The sequence below is a fragment of the Furipterus horrens genome, unplaced genomic scaffold, assembly GCF_987537825.1.
Source record: "Furipterus horrens unplaced genomic scaffold, mFurHor1.1.pri manual_scaffold_1, whole genome shotgun sequence".
In the NCBI taxonomy this organism is placed as follows: Eukaryota; Metazoa; Chordata; class Mammalia; order Chiroptera; family Furipteridae; genus Furipterus; species Furipterus horrens.
The window spans coordinates 115,149,074-115,164,910 of record NW_028327171.1 but is presented as its reverse complement, the minus strand read 5'-3'; the positions used below and the strand labels follow the sequence as shown (position 1 = coordinate 115,164,910).

Here is a 15,837-nt window from a genome sequence, read left to right as displayed (position 1 = left end):
TTACACAGACCCTTTTTGTCTGTGAACCTCACTCTGAGACCAAGTAAACCTGGTTTTGTATGTTAATCTAATTTTGCAAGCAATGCTTTTATATTCTCCACTGGAAGGTAACACATTTTGACCAAATAGTTGAGAAAACTCATTAAATTTAATACCTCACAGCCTACTGGAACTTAATTTTAAGTATAAATTCAACTTATTGCTATGTGCGTGAAAAAATATTGAGTAGCTATTATCACTAAACTTTAAGTATATTCAGTATTAATATTGGCAACTTATTAAAAATGTAGACAGCTCTGGAAGGTTGGGGGTGGAGGGATCAAGCAAAAAAGAAATAAAACTCATGGATACAGACAACAGTGTGGTGACTGCAGGGGTGGAGTGGGAAATGGGTGGAGGTGAAGAGCGTATAGGGTAAATAAATGATAATGGAAATAAGTACAGAAAAACATTCTTTTTTTAAATGAAGACCATGTTTAGGCTATCATACATAGCCTTGAAGAGTTCCTCATTAAAAAGGAGAATTTTTAGCCCACACTAAAAATCTGAATTGCTTTCAGTTTACGTACACATACTGTACACACACTTGTACGCTGGTAAAAATGTACACTGCTTTTATTTCCACTGTCCTGCAACTTTAATACACTGATTCTGGATATGTTTTGTGTAATCATACATTCTACCAAATTTGATTGCATCACAAGAGTTTGAACAAATAGTGTAGTCTTTACCTCGAGGTAAATGAGAAGCTCCAATGTGAAGAGGGGGCCCAGGAGCACTGCTACGGATAATAGACATCTGTACGTTTGTGGTCATGATGTGATGCAGGTTACTGGGGTGGCCCTGCAACAGACAGGGTGCAACATTGTCTTATGTGCTTAGTTTCAGCCACTGCTGCTTAGATGCTGCTTCTAGAAGTCAGCTGCCTCCAAATGTGGGTCAGGTTGTTCCTTGCAGATAGTGAGTAATCCAAGGGAAAGGGCATTTAGCTTTTCTTACACAGCATTATTGCATGATGATCTGTGCCAGCAAGCATGTATGGTTAAGTGACTGTGAGTACAAGTCAGCTAGCTAGTTGCTAGAGCCCTCTAACAGATGACATAATTGACTGTCCACTTTCAGGCACTGTCATCTTCAATATTAGTCTTTTACTTGTTTTCTGTCTTGGCCAAAACTTTTTTTTTTCCTATTCTCACTATTTCCTTTGCATGCCACTACAGTCATCCATTCCTTTTTTTAAAAATCTTCACCCAAAGGTATGTTTTATTGTGTGTGTGTTTTTTTTTTAAAGAAAGGAAGGGAGAGACACATCAATGTGAGAGAGAAAGAAACATCAATTGGTTGCCTCTTGTACTGGCCTCAACCAGAAACCGAACCCATAACCTAGCCATGAACGATGATCGGGAATCAAACCCATGACCTTTTAGTTTATAAGATGATGCTCCAATTAGAATTTTGGGCCGACCAGAATTTCGAACCTATAACCAAGCATAACTAAACTCTGAACTCAAGGACATGGACTGTCATATCTAGATTTGTATCTCACACAGAGGGTAATTCCTCACACACAGAAAATGCTCAATACCTACTGGCTAAATGACAAAGACCACTGTGCATATTGGTTTTACTCTCTTTTGCTATCCTTCTCTCTCTAATCTACTGTCTTATCCTTGCATATACGAATGATATGAATGACTGTTTAATTCATTTGGTATTAACAGAAGGGTCAGGCCAAGTCACTGAGAGAAGGAAGAGGCAGGGAAGAAACGCTAAGGTGAAACTGAAGGTTAGAAGCGGCTTGCCCTCCCTGTGAAGGGAGTGGTGTCTGGGGAAGGGAGTTTGTACAGAGCATATGTGACTGGAGACTCTCCCCCTTTTTAAACATGGCAGCAGAAAGAGGGGCAAAGGCAAACACGGCCGACAATGGCCATCACTGGTTGGAAAGTTGGACACTCCTACTGGCTTTCTGGCACAGGGGATTCTGAGAGAGGACTTCAAAAGGAGCACACAGTGGGGAAGGAAAAAGTTAATTGGTTCTTTTCCCCTCCCCCAGCAGGGGTGTGTCATTTGTCACCAGAGGGCCTGCCAGGGGCAGCCAGTGTAGGTCTGTGAGCAAAGGCCTGGGAGCACAGACTCCAAATGATGCCTAGAGCTAGAGAGTGACTGGAAACCAGCTCAGCCACCTACATTTATAATACTTTTGTATGGGAGAAGAGGTTCCTGGCACAACTTTGAACTGAACTGGCAGAGGGCAACGGTGCTTTTTCTTTGGGTGTCTTAGAGGAGATGGGCTTTCAAGCAGAAACTTGCCATTATTTCCAAAGACCTTGGTGATAAGTCAGCACTGAGAACAGATTTTTGTTCTTGTGTTATTCTCAGTTCTTGAACCTATGTAGTAGTTTTAATGACAAATATTTAAATAGCTGTTTTTTGATGTCATACTTTTTCTTTCCCCTTACTTCTATTACCAAGATATTTTAGGCAGAAACTTGCAATTATTTCAAATTATATGATAGTTAAATAAAAGATTCCTTTCTTTTTCACTTTACTCTGTCTTTGGAGATTTGCCTGGTAGGTGGTGAGTGGCAGAACCCTCCCTGCCCCCACTGGATGGATTCGGTAACAAGTAGAGTGCCTAATGTACTGTGGCATTCAATAAATAATGATGAACAGCTTGGCACCTCAGTTTGAAAATCAGCAAATGAAGAGAAAAAAAACCTGTTGTCCACTGATTGTTGCCACAGGAATGGCTGAAGCTTGAGGGATGCTACTCTCCATGGTAACGGTAACCTGCCCTGGAACCTTGGGGGAAAGTGACAAGGTAGAAGGTGGAGCAGGAGCAATGGGACGGCTAGGCATAGTGGGCTTCAGAGGCGGCTGCAAACAGAAAACCACATGAAACATATCAATAGCTTTTTACTAGTGATGCATTTTAGTCTCAAGTTAAAAGTACACAAACCAACCCTGAAGAGTGCCAGGAAAGATGTCAGAAGCCTTATATGTTTTATCTCTCATAATTACAGCTTATCTATTGAAGTATTAGCATTTCCATTGCGCAAATGAGAAAACATGCAAAACAAGTCTAAGTCACTTACTCAAAGCCATACAAACAGCAACAACTAGAACTGAGAATAAAGCCCAAATCTGTTATGGCTCACAGCCAACATTCTTCTATACAGTGTTGCCTCTCAGAAGTTTGAGCAGAAGTAAAAAAACACTCCCAATAACTGAAAATAACCACAGGTAGTACACAAGGCAATAGTCTAAGATACCCCCAATTAGCTAACTATTGAAACAAAACCTTGGAGATGAGTACCACTCCAAGATAAAATCTGAGTTAGCAGGCTCATTACTTTAACAAGATCAACGTCAAATGAATATTACAAAGACCCTATGATGCCAACTTCCCAGCTGCACAAGACTAGGCATTGCAGAACAGTAGACCTCTGAGTTAAACTGATAGATGAAAACAAACAAAACAAACTATGATCCTAGGATATAGCCTAAGACTTCGTGAAAATTGTCAGAAATATTATAGCCAGTCTCTAGCTGTGGTTCAATGTGAAATTTTAAACCTCTCCATTACCTTCATAAGTCCCTCCGAAAATGAGAGTGGCACTGCAGGTGTCAGATGTGCTGGTGGGGCTGTCACGGTGACAGGTGTGCCCGATGCAACAGCATGGTGTGTGGACAACATCTGCACCTGTGGATAAGGCCTTACCACAACAGGCTCTTGCTTCTCTTCACGGGATGGGAGGGAGCTGCTGGAACCCATGTGCTCCCTGGCAGTGACTTCGGCATCTCGACTAGGTTCATCATTGACTAGTGAAGACATTAAGGGTAACAGAGCATGTCGTATCCTTCCAATATTAATTAAAATAATAGCACATACAAAAGTGGCATTAGCAGTTAAATTTCAGGGTTAATAAACTGACCACTTCCTTGTAATTTTCTTAACAAAGAGAATTTGGGCATTAGATTCCCCTGATGGATATCAAACCCAAGAATCACACCTGTGAAACACAGGATTTGTTTTAGATACTGTGATTTTCCCAATTCTGTAAACAAAGGACCTGACAACTTTCTAAAATGAGCTCAAATTGTTGAAAGTGCAATATAAGGTATAAAACAACTTCATTTGGAATATGTATTTAAAGTTATAAAAACCTAAAATTAAAAATATAATTGAAATATAGTTCTTATTAAGCCCAAGAACATACAATTTTTCAAAACAAATATCTCAGTCCAAATCCCTATAGAGTGAACAAGGCAACCTCTATCATTATTACAATGTACACATCCTCTCAGGCTCAACAATTCCACTTACAGAGATGTATCCCATAGATAAATAGTATATGTATAAAATGACTTATGTATAAGTTTACTTGTTTCAGCATTTTTATACTACTAAAGAAACTGGAAAAAACCTACATGTCCATCAATAGGAGACTGGCTATATAAATTATGGTATATTTCCACAATAGACTACCATGCAACCTTAAAAATGGAACAAGAAAATCTTTTGAGTACTCTTATAGAAAAATCTGTAACATACATTATGAAAAATAAAGGTTATATGTTTTCCTTCACTCTAACAAGTTCATCTGAGCCCCTCTGCAGTGAATTCCCTTCCTCCCACACCTACCCTTTACAAGGCAGAGAACAGTGAAAAAGTAAATAAAATACACATATAGATATATGGACTTATATTTGTATATGGATAACATCTCCAAAAGTATCTTGCTTGCCTGAACGCATAGAAAGTAGAGGACTAGGGGTTAGGGATGGGAGAGAGACTTTTCACTGTATATTCTTTTCATAATCTATATAAAAAGTTGAAAAAGCAAGGGACTAATGTAATGAAAAAAGAATCTTTGTAAAAATATTAACTCATTCTTGTCGATCATTTTCCAAACTAACACTAGCATTTTTTTTCTGAGCCTAAAGATTATACTTATGAAATAAATTTTTAATTATTTGGAAAACTATAAAGAAAGTAAAGCTGCCCTCAAAGGCACAAGCAGTTAATATTTTGGTAAAACCTTCAGATGCTTCTCTAATTTACGTGGGTTTTTATTTATTTAACTTTCAAATTAACTAAAAGCTTCATAAAGACAAGCACACAGCCCTGGCTGGTGTGGCTAAGTGGACTGAGTGCCGGCCTGTGAACCAAAGGGTCACTGGTTCAATTCCCAGTCAGGGCAAATGCCTGGGTTGTGGGTCAGGTCCCCCATTAGGGGCATGCAGGACATGGCCACACATCAGTGTTTCTCTCCCCCTCTTTCTCTAAAAAAATAAATAAATAAAATCTTGAAAAATAAAAAAAGACAAGCACACAAATGTTGATTCACAAACTGAATACAACTGAGTAACCAGCACCCAGGTCAAGAAGCAAAACATTCCTGGTTCCCCAGACACCCTCTGTTTGGCCTGATTCCAGTTCCTATCCCTCCGAAGTATATTCACCAACTACTAATACTATGGATTGCTACTGTCTATTTCTGAACTTTATATAAATAGACTCATAACAAATGTTACCCCCTACTATATCTTGCTCTTTTCACTTACTGGTATGAAATTCATTCATGTTATTGCAGGTAGCTACAGATCTTTCAATCCCAGTCTAGTATGCCATTGTGTAAATAAACCAAAATTATTCATTTTACTGCTGAAACATTTAGCTAGTTTTCAGATTTTGCTATTGTGAATGGTAGTGCTAGTAATATTCCTGCACCTATCTTTTGGTGAATGTATGATTCACTTATGTCGAATATATACTAGAAGAAAAACTGCTGAGTAATATAGAATATATACTGCATCATTTAAAAAATATTAAATGGAATTCCATTGCATAGATGTACTAGTGCGTTTTTTAATCATTGATGAGCTTTTGGGTTGTTTCCAAATTTTTGCTTAACAAAATCTCTGGGATGAATATCCATATGTACTTTGAGTCCTTGTTCAATGACCTCAAGAAAAAAATTCTCCAAAGTACAAGCACTATGTGAAAAGATTAATGTACAATAGTCCCTCTCTATATTGTGGTTCACTTACTGCAGCCTCACTGTATCGCGGGATTTTTTAAAATATTGTATTTAATTATTTATCGCGGATTTTTCGCTCTGTCGTGGGATTTTATAGTTCTGTATATGTATGTTGTTAAAGTTACATAGGTTTAAGAGTGTAGAATATGTTTAAGAACCTAAGTAGTGTTTATAAAAGTGTGGAAAAGGTTAATAAGGGAGTGGGAAAGATTAATAAGGGAATGGGAATGGTTTATAAGTGTGTGGGAAGGGTTTATAAAGCCTTGAAATATATATAAATACTAAAATAAATGTAAGGTTCCTACTTCGTGGATTTTCACCTATCGCTGGGGGTGGGGGTGGGGGTGGGGGGTCTAGAACGTAATACCCACGATAAGTGAGGAAATACTGTATATTTAATATTCTACTACATATTCGGCCCTGGCTGGTTTAGCTCAGTGGATTGAGCGTCGGCCTGCGAGCTAAGTGTCGCTGGTTCGATCTTCCATTCAGGGCACATCAGAGAAGGAAAACTCTGACTCCAAAAAACCTCCGCTGCCTTGCGGCATACCTCTTCAGGGGAAAGGCTAAGGGAGTAAACCCCGACAGAAAATCCGGAGCCGGAGTCCCTAAGGCGGTTTGACGTTGTAGTCAACACCGGCAACTCCTGCGGCGCACCTGAAGCCAAGCTGTATTGACTCCATCTTTCCCTTGGACCCTTCAGCTGCGAAGAGAGGGGGGGTCTGCTGCATGGGCAACAGCAGACCCTCCATATCACCCTGCCCAGGCTCTGTAGCTTCAGCGTCATCGCATGATGTCGATTCAACACGGGAGGAGACAGATACCATGTCACTCCCGAGTCGGACTGCACAGCCATTCTCGGCGGTGCAGATAGACTCTTAAGAAGCTACACCATCGTCTCTCGAGACGGACGGCTGCCGACGACGACTACATATTGACTTTTCTCCCAGATTATTCATTTTTTAATTTTGATTTTTAAAACTACTTTATTGAGTTATAATTTACATACAATAAAATGGCTACTCTAAGAGTAGAGAGCACAATGATTTAATTTTTACACTCTCACCAACAACCTAGGGGCAGAATGTTTAGGTAAATGTTTGATTTCTATAAAACTGCCAAAGTACTTTTCAAAGTAATTGTATATTTTGTTTCTACCAGCAGCCTATTAGAACCCAGTTGCTCCTCATCCTCATCAATTTTTGATCTAGGTGGTGCATACTGGGTATCTCATTGTGGTTTTAATGACTGTTTCCATGATGATTAGTAATGCTGAACTTTTTTATGTGATCATAAGCCATTTGTATATTTTCCTTTGTGAAGTGTATGTTCATACCTATTGTCCATTTTAAAATCAGCTTTACTGAGGTTTAATTTACAAATAGTCTACTAATTCCTTGTATAAAATTAATTTTCCTAAGTGCACAGTACTATAACCACACACAATCATGATATAGAATATTTTCCTTCACTCTAACAAGTTCATTCGAGCCCCTCTGCAGTGAATTCCCTTCCTCCCACACCTACCCTTTACAAACCACCAATCTACTTACTAACATTACAGCTTTGTCTTTTCTGGAATTTCATATAAGTAGAAATGTACAATATGCAGCCCCTTGGGTCTGACTTTTGTCTTAGTATGTTTCTGAAGTTCGCTGATGTTGTTGTATATACCAGTAAGTTTGTTCCTTTTCATTGCTTAGTATTCTGTTGTATGGATAAACCAGACTGCTTACCTTGTTTCCTGTCTTTGGCTATTATTATTATTTTTTAATTACGTATTTTTAGAGATAAGGTAAAGGACGGAGAAAGAGGGAGAGGAATATCAATGTGTGGTTGCCTCTCGCACACCCCCAACTGTGGACCTGGCCCACAACCCAGGCATGCACCCTGACTGGGAATCGAAACAGCAACCCTTTGGTTCACAGGCTGGCACTCAATCTACTGAGCCACACCAGCCAGGGCTGGCTACAATGAATAACAGTTCTATGAGCATTGAAGGTTAAGTCTTGTATATAAGACATATATTTTCATCTGTCTTGGATAAATACCTATAAATAGGATTACTGGTAAATTCGTGTTTCCTTTTATAAGATACTGATGAATTCTTTCCCAAAGTAGCTAGATTTGTTTGAATTTCTACCAATAATGTATGAGTTCTACTTGTTCCACAGACACATTAAACCTTGGTGTTGCTGGTCTTTTAATTTTACTCATTCTAGTGGATGTGTAATAGTTTCTTCCTATGGTTTTAATTTGCGCTGCCCTGAAGGTTAATTCTTTTGAGTATCTTTTATGTGCTTATTTGACATTTAAAAAGGGCCTTTGGTGAAGGGTCTCTTCAAATATTTTGCCCATTAAAAAGGAAGAATCACCTGGCTGCTGTGGCTCAGTGGATTGAGCATCGGCCTGCGCGTCAAGTGTCGCTGGTTCGATTCCCAGTCAGGGCACATTACTAGGTTGCACGTCAGGTCCCCAGTTGGGGACACAAGTGAGAGGCAACCACACAGTGATGTTTCTCTCCCTCTCTTTCTCCTTTCCCCTCACTCTAAAAATAAAATAAACAAATAATTTTAAAATAAAAAGAAAAAAAAAAAATCAGGCTGTTTGTCTTTTTACTATTGAGTTATAAGACTTCTTTACCTATACAGGTTATGTCTTTTGCAGATACATTTATTGCAAATGTTTTCTCTCAGTCTGTGGCCTGTCTTTATTTTGTTAATGGTGTCATGACAAGCAGTCATTTTTAATCTATCAGTGTTTCTTTTATAATTAGTATTTTTTGTGATGTAGGCAATTTTTGCTTATTTGAAGGTTGTAAACAGTTTCTCCAAAGTTTTTAGAAATTTTAATTTTTATATTAGGTCTATGATACATTTTGAGTTAACTTTTGTATATGATAAAGGTCAAGGTTAAGGTTCATTTTTTTATATATGGATATTCTCATGTTCTAGAACTGTTTTTTTGAAAACACTGTCATTTCCCTTTTGAATTACCTATCTACTTTTGTAAAAAATCAACTGACCGTTATGTGTGAATCTATTTCTGGATCCTCCAATTTGTTCCAATTATCTATATTTCTATGTTTATGCCCAAATTACACTGTCTTATTTGTGTAGCTTTATAACAAATCTAGTCTTCCAAATTTCTTTTCCGTTTGGTCAAAACTGCTTTTGCTATTCTAGGTCCCTTGATTTCCACATTACCTTTAGATTCAGATTGTCTAATTTTATTTAAGAGCCTGATGGAAGTTTGATTAGAATTTCTTTGAATCTACAGATCCCTTGCTAGAAGCGATATCTTCAAAATACTGAGTTTAATCCATGAACCTGATAGATCTTTTCATTTACCTAGATCTTTAATTTCTCTCGGCAATGTTTTATATAGTTTTCTAATCTTAGGTCTTACACATATTTTGTTAATATGTCCTTAAGTTTTATAGGGGTCTTGTTTTTGATGCCACTGTAATTGATATTTTTAAAATTTCATTTTTCATAGCTAGTAAACAGAATGCAGTTTTGTATATTACACCTTTATCTGCAACCATTACTAATTTATTAGTTCTAGCACCTTCTTACTAACACTCTTTAGGATGTTCTGCACACATGAGCATGTTGTTTATGAGTAAAAAGTTTTACATCTGTTTTTCCATTATTTATACATTTTTAACCTTCCCCATTGTCCAAACAGATTTCCCCTAATTAAAATTAAATCACTTCCATCCAAATCTATTTGTTCAGGAATATTTTTATTTTTGACAATTTCATTAAGATATTGTATAATGTACTGTCATGGTCAGGTGGCTTAGTAGTTTCAAATGCCATCCCATACACCAAAAAGCATGCAGGTATGATATCTGGTCAGGGCACATACCTAGGTTAAGGGTTCAGTCCATTTGAGGTGCCTGCAGTAGGCACCCAATCAATGTTTCTCTCTCAGATCAATGTTTACCTCTCTCTTCCTCCCTGCCGGCTTCCTCTCTCTAAAAGCAACAAACAGGTCTTTTCTGCACACCCACAGGCCAAACAGTGGGAACCACAAGCTACTGATTGCTGATAAGTCCAAATACATTGTCCAGGGACAATCACAGGCAGTGTGTGACATACGTCTGCACCAGTCTTTGCAAGATCTACCTAATAAATACAAAGAGGCAGCCAAAATGGGAAAAGAAAGAAACAGGTCCCAAACGTAAGAATAAGAGAATCTCCAGAAGAAGAACTAAATTAAACGGAGCCAAGAATTTATGATATATAGTTTAGAGTAATGATTATAGGGATACTAAACAGCATGAAAAAAGACAAAAACAATAAAAAGGACCAGACAGAAATAAAGAATACAATATCTCAAATAAATAATGCACTTGAAGTAATTAAGAGTAGGTTAGATAATGCAGAGGGTCGAATCGGTGATTTGGAAGACAAGTTAAAAAAAAAAAACCAAAAAACGAATACAGAGCAGCAAAGAGAAAAAGAATTTTTAAAATGAAGATAATTTAAGAAACTTTGGGATAACGGAAGCGTAACAAAATCTGCATCATGGGAATACCAGGAGTAGAAGGGAGTGAGCAAGGTATCGAGAACCCATTTGAAGGAAAAATGACAAAAAACTTCCCTAACTTGGTAAAGGGAAAAGTCACCCAAGTCCAAGAAGTGCAGAGAGTTCCAAACAAGATGGACCCAAAGAGGCCCACACCAAGACACATTATAATTCAAATGGCAAAGATTAAAGACAAGGAGAGACTCTTAAAGGCTGCAAGAGAGAAATAGTTACCTACAAGGCAGCTCTCATTAGACTGTAATCTGATTTATCAAGAAACATTTCAGGCCAGAAGGGATATCAAGGTGATGAAAAGCAAGGACCTACAACCAAGGCTACTTTACCTAGGAAAACTAAGCTAAAATTGAAGGAGAAATAAAGAATTTCCCAGACAAGAAAAAGCTAAAGGAATTAATTTCCACCAAACCAATATTGCAACAAATGTTAATGGACTTGCTTTAAGAACAAAAATAGTTAAAAATAAAATGGCAATAATTACTTTAAATGTAAAAGGCTTAAATGCACTGATCAAATGACAAAGGATAGCTAAATAAATAAGAAAACAAGACCCATGAATATATACACTGTCTCCAAGAGATCCACCTCAGAATGAAAGATACATACAACTAAGAGTAACTGGATGGATAAAGATATTTCATACAGATGGAAAAGAAAAAAAGCAGGGGTAGTAATATTCTATCTGACAAAATAGACTTTAAAACCAAGGTATAGCAATATATAAAAGAAAAAATAAACAAATGGAACTACATCAAACTAAAGTTTTTGCACAACAAAGGAAACCATCAACAAAATAAAAGGACAACCTACTTAAAGGAAGAACACATTTGTTGATACATATGATAAAGGGTTGTTAACATCCAAATATTATAAAGAGTTTATATGACTCAACACTAAAAAAGCAAACAAGCCTATTACAAAATGAGCAAAGGACCTGAATAGACACTTCTCCAAAGAGGACATAAAGATGGCCAATAGATATATGAGAAGATGTTCAATGTCACTAATAATCAGAGTAATAAAAATTAAAACCACAATGAGATATCACCTCACACCTGTCAGAATGGCTATCATCAATAAATCTACAAACAACAAGTACTGGCAAGGATATGGTGAAATGGGAGCTCTTTGCACTGTTAGTGGGAATAAAGATTGGTGCAAACACTTTGAAAAGCAGTACTGAGTTACTTAAAAAAAACAAAAAATGAAACTGCCTTATGACCCAACAATTCCACTTCCGGGAAGTTACCCGAAGAAACCCAAAACACTTATTTTGAAGTATATATGCACCCCTATGTTCATTACAGTGTTATTTACAATGGCCAAGATAAGAAAGCAGCTCAAGTATTCATCAGTAGATGAGTAGATAAAACAACTATGGGCCAGAAAAAAGATGGCGACAAAGTGGATAGCAGCCCTCTCTACTTGCTCCCATCAAAGAATAGACTTGGAGTAAAAGCAGAGCGAAGAGTGAGTGAGCATGGCTGTGAGTGGGTGTAAATAGGGATGGGAGCATTGGGACTGCGCGGGAGTGAGCAAAAACCACGGCCTAAGCTTTCTAAGTAGAATATCCAAGGCTGCCCAGCCCAGTGCCTCTGGCTGCACCGTGTAGGGGCAGCTGTGAATAGCCTCAAAAGCTGGGAGCTACTGGGGCAAAGAGAAAAGGCCAGGGTGGTGTGGGCCCTAGAAACTGTACTCCCATCATAGGTGTCCTTCCCAGTGCCATCCAGGAAGGATTCAGTGAGTCAAACCTTGTATGAAACTGTCGGAGGTGTGGAATGACAGAGGCCAGTCCTGTGAGAGACTGTGTGACTTTTGGAAAGGGGGAAGAGCATGGAGAACTGGGCCACCAGGGACCTGTGCTGCAGCATGGGAGCCACACAGACTCTTTTGGAAGGAGAGCTGAGGCAAGACCCAAGACTCAGCAGGGACCCTATCTCCCATGCATGCATGCGGGTACAGTGGCTCTGCTAAACAAAAATGCAGAGGACTAGGGTGCACCAAGGACTAGGGGTTGGGACGGGACCAAAGGCAGCTCACAGCGGAGAGCTGATATAAGAGAGGTCGGCAGACCCAGCAGCAAGACAACAGCAACCTCAGCATCCAGCTAGATTTCCTCACAGCCAGCCAGCCAGAAAGGAAGTTATGAAATCCATGGAACTTTGACCAGGGACAAATCCAGAAAGATAGTATCTTTCTGCATCTGGGTAAACACCAGATACTAAAAGACGAATTGCACTACATCTTCTTCGTGAGTTATTTTCTCTCCTGCATAGCATCTTGTCATTCATTTCTTGTCCTCCCACTAGTTTTTATGTTATAGTTTATTTCAAACTCATATTTTGCTGCTTCCTTCTATTACTCCACTTTACCATCTAATCTCTTCTTTTTGTTTTAAACTCTATCTTCTCTCTTAATATAAGTTGTATATACTCTGCACTTACTATTTCTCCCCTCTGCAGCCTCTCAAAACCATTTTTCTTGTCATTTCATTTCAAATTCTTTATCCTGTTCATAAAATACATTTATTCTCTCGCCACCTTGATCAATCTTTGCTCATTGGTTGTGGATATAATAGTAGTTGTGGCGTTTCTGCAAATGTATTCATGGATCTTCACTATTTCAAATCTAAAAACCTATCGTCTCCATCTCCAACTTCCATTAGTTCCTTCCTCCAGCCCTTTCTATCTTTCATTTTAGAACTGAACTTTTCCCTGTCTTAGCCTGTTTTTCACCCCTCACTCTTAGTATTCCTTCTCCAATATCATCACACAATCACTTTCCTCTAGGCAAGCCTTAAGCTTTTCTTTCTTTTATCCCTCTTATTTCCAACTCACCTATCTTAGCTCACTGGTTGTTTAAAGTGCTGTGGTGCAACTTCTTCTCTAATTAGGTTCCTACGTCTTATTTTTTTGTTTTCTTTTTGTTCACTCCCACTTTATATATATATTTTTATAACTTCTGTTTAAACCTAATACTATATGGTTCCCCTATTACTTACTTCTGTCTCTTCCCTCTCTTTTATACAAAGTAAATTTTACTTTTTCTCTCATTGCCTTGTCCCTACTCGTTACTCTTATCACTCCTACCTCTCCCCTCTCAAAAATCACTTTTTGTTTTGTCAACTCTTATCCGTTTTTCCTCTCTTATAATGGTTTTAATTTCATTACATGTTTATTAATACTGGCTCTTTTTTTGTTGATAGTGATTGTGGGTGGGGGTTATTTAGGTGGGTGGGGGCTATTTAGGTCGGTGAGGATTTACTGCCTGGGTTGTGTGGTTTTTTTTTGACAGCACCTCCAAACAGTACACAAGATGTAGTGGATGGAGTGATTCTCCATCAGCTAGCTGGAGGGAAGGACCCACCAAAGCACAAAACAACAACAATACCAAGTACAAAAAGACACTCCAAATAAATGGCACAAAGGGCAAACCAAGAGCATCAGGTAAAGAGATCAAAGAGACTACACCACTGAATCACACATCTACCACCACATAAGGTCACACCACAAGACAGGAAGTAAAAGGAGACCAATCTAAGAAACTGAAACAAGAAGAGTCACCAAAAATGAGGAGGAAAGAAACAAACGCTCATTGAAAGGAAAGGAAGAATCCCCAGAAAGAGTGCCAAATGAAATAGAAGCAAGCAAACTATCAGACATGGTATTCAAAATAATAGTTATATGGAAGCTCAATGAACTCAGCAAACTCAGAGAAAACTACAAAGAACTCCAGGGAAACTACAAAAGCAGTCCAGGGAAACTATAAGGAATTTATTTCAAACTACACCAGCATTAAAAATGACATAGAAACTATCAATAAGAGCCAGGAGGAAATGAAGAATACAATTTCTGAATTGAAGAACACAGTAGAAGGAATCAAAATCAGGCTGATGAAGCAGAGGATCAGATTAGGAAGCTGGAAGAAAATGTACCAAAAAATTCCTAGATAGTGCAAAATAAGAAAAAGAAAATAATTAAAAAGAATGAAGAGGGCTTAAGAGAGCTGCAGGACATGAAACATAATAATACCCATATCACAGGGATACCAGAAGGAGAAGAGGAGCAAGGGAGAGAAAACCTGTTTAAAAAAGTAATGACAGAAAAGTTCCCTAACTTGATGAGAGAAAGTCAAAGAAGTCCAGGAAGCAGAGGGTCACAATGAAGATGAACCCACAGAGGCCCACTCCAAGACACATCATAATTAAAATGGCAAAATTCAAGAAAAAAATATGAATCCTGAAGGCAGCAAGATAGAAACAGCTAAAAACATACAAGGGAGTGCCAATAAGGCTATCTATCTGCTGTTTTCTTAACAGAAACACTACTAGCCAGAGGGAATGGCAAAAAATATTCCAAGCGATGAAAAGCAAAGGACTACAACCAAGACTATTATATCCCGTGAGGCTCTCATTCAAAATGGAAAGGGGAAACAAGGACTTTCCCAGACAGAAGAAGGCTTGTGGAATACATCTCCACATAACCAGCATTGCAAGAGATGCTAAGGGGGCTCCTATGAGATTATGAAAAAACAGAGAGGAACACATGTGCAAAGGAAAAAAACCAAAATGAATAACTACCTATCAATAACAGCCATATATGTAAATGGATTAAATGTTCCAATCAAAAGACATAGGATAGCTGAGGGAATAAGAAAACATGATACACGTATATCCTGTTTACAAGACACCCACCTCAGAACAAAAGACCTACACAGACTGAAAGTGGAAGGATGGAAAAAAATATTTCAAGCAAAAAGACATTAAAAATAAAAAATCTGGGGTAGCAATAATTATATCAGACAAAACAGATTTCACAATGAGGGCCATAACAAGAAGGACTTCCGGCCAAGATGGAGGCGTAGACAGACACACTGTGTCTCCCTCCACTACTAAGAAGGAATAAAACTACCTCAAAACTAAAAACAAACAGAAATTCTAGAAAAATCAAACTGCACGGAAGTCCAGTACAGACATGAAGAAGAAATACTAATCCAGACAGGTAGGAGGGGTGGAGCCGGGTGGAGAGGACACGATGTGGTGGTAGTAGCAGCAGGCCAGCGGAAAGCACAGTCACACGTTTTAAAAAGTCAGGAGGGACACCTGGGGAGTGTTCCCAGCTCCTCATTGGACCTTGCAGCTCACGGTTCCAGAACCTAGGAAAATCAAGCCTCATTGCTCTGACCGTGCAGACCAGTGGGGGTTGGGGTGGAGGAATAAACTGCTGATCTCAGCAGATTC

General features: G+C 38.4%; 1 protein-coding gene across 6 annotated transcripts in view; it reads right to left on the bottom strand.

Moving 5' to 3' along the window:
• SAP130 (Sin3A associated protein 130) overlaps nucleotides 1–15,837 on the bottom strand; it is a 120,279-nt gene that overhangs the window by 93,938 nt on the left and 10,504 nt on the right. For 4 of the 6 annotated variants that reach the window (XM_090278881.1, XM_090278895.1, XM_090278893.1 and 1 more), the window contains exons 3-5: nucleotides 3,587–3,822; nucleotides 2,719–2,877; nucleotides 732–843 (exon numbers count right to left, since the gene is read on the bottom strand). In XM_090278881.1, the coding sequence (XP_090135007.1) occupies nucleotides 732–843; nucleotides 2,719–2,877; nucleotides 3,587–3,822 (507 nt within the window). The remainder of the gene's footprint in view (nucleotides 1–731; nucleotides 844–2,718; nucleotides 2,878–3,586; nucleotides 3,823–15,837) is intronic. The other 2 variants (XM_090278899.1, XM_090278900.1) reach the window with 2 other exon arrangements.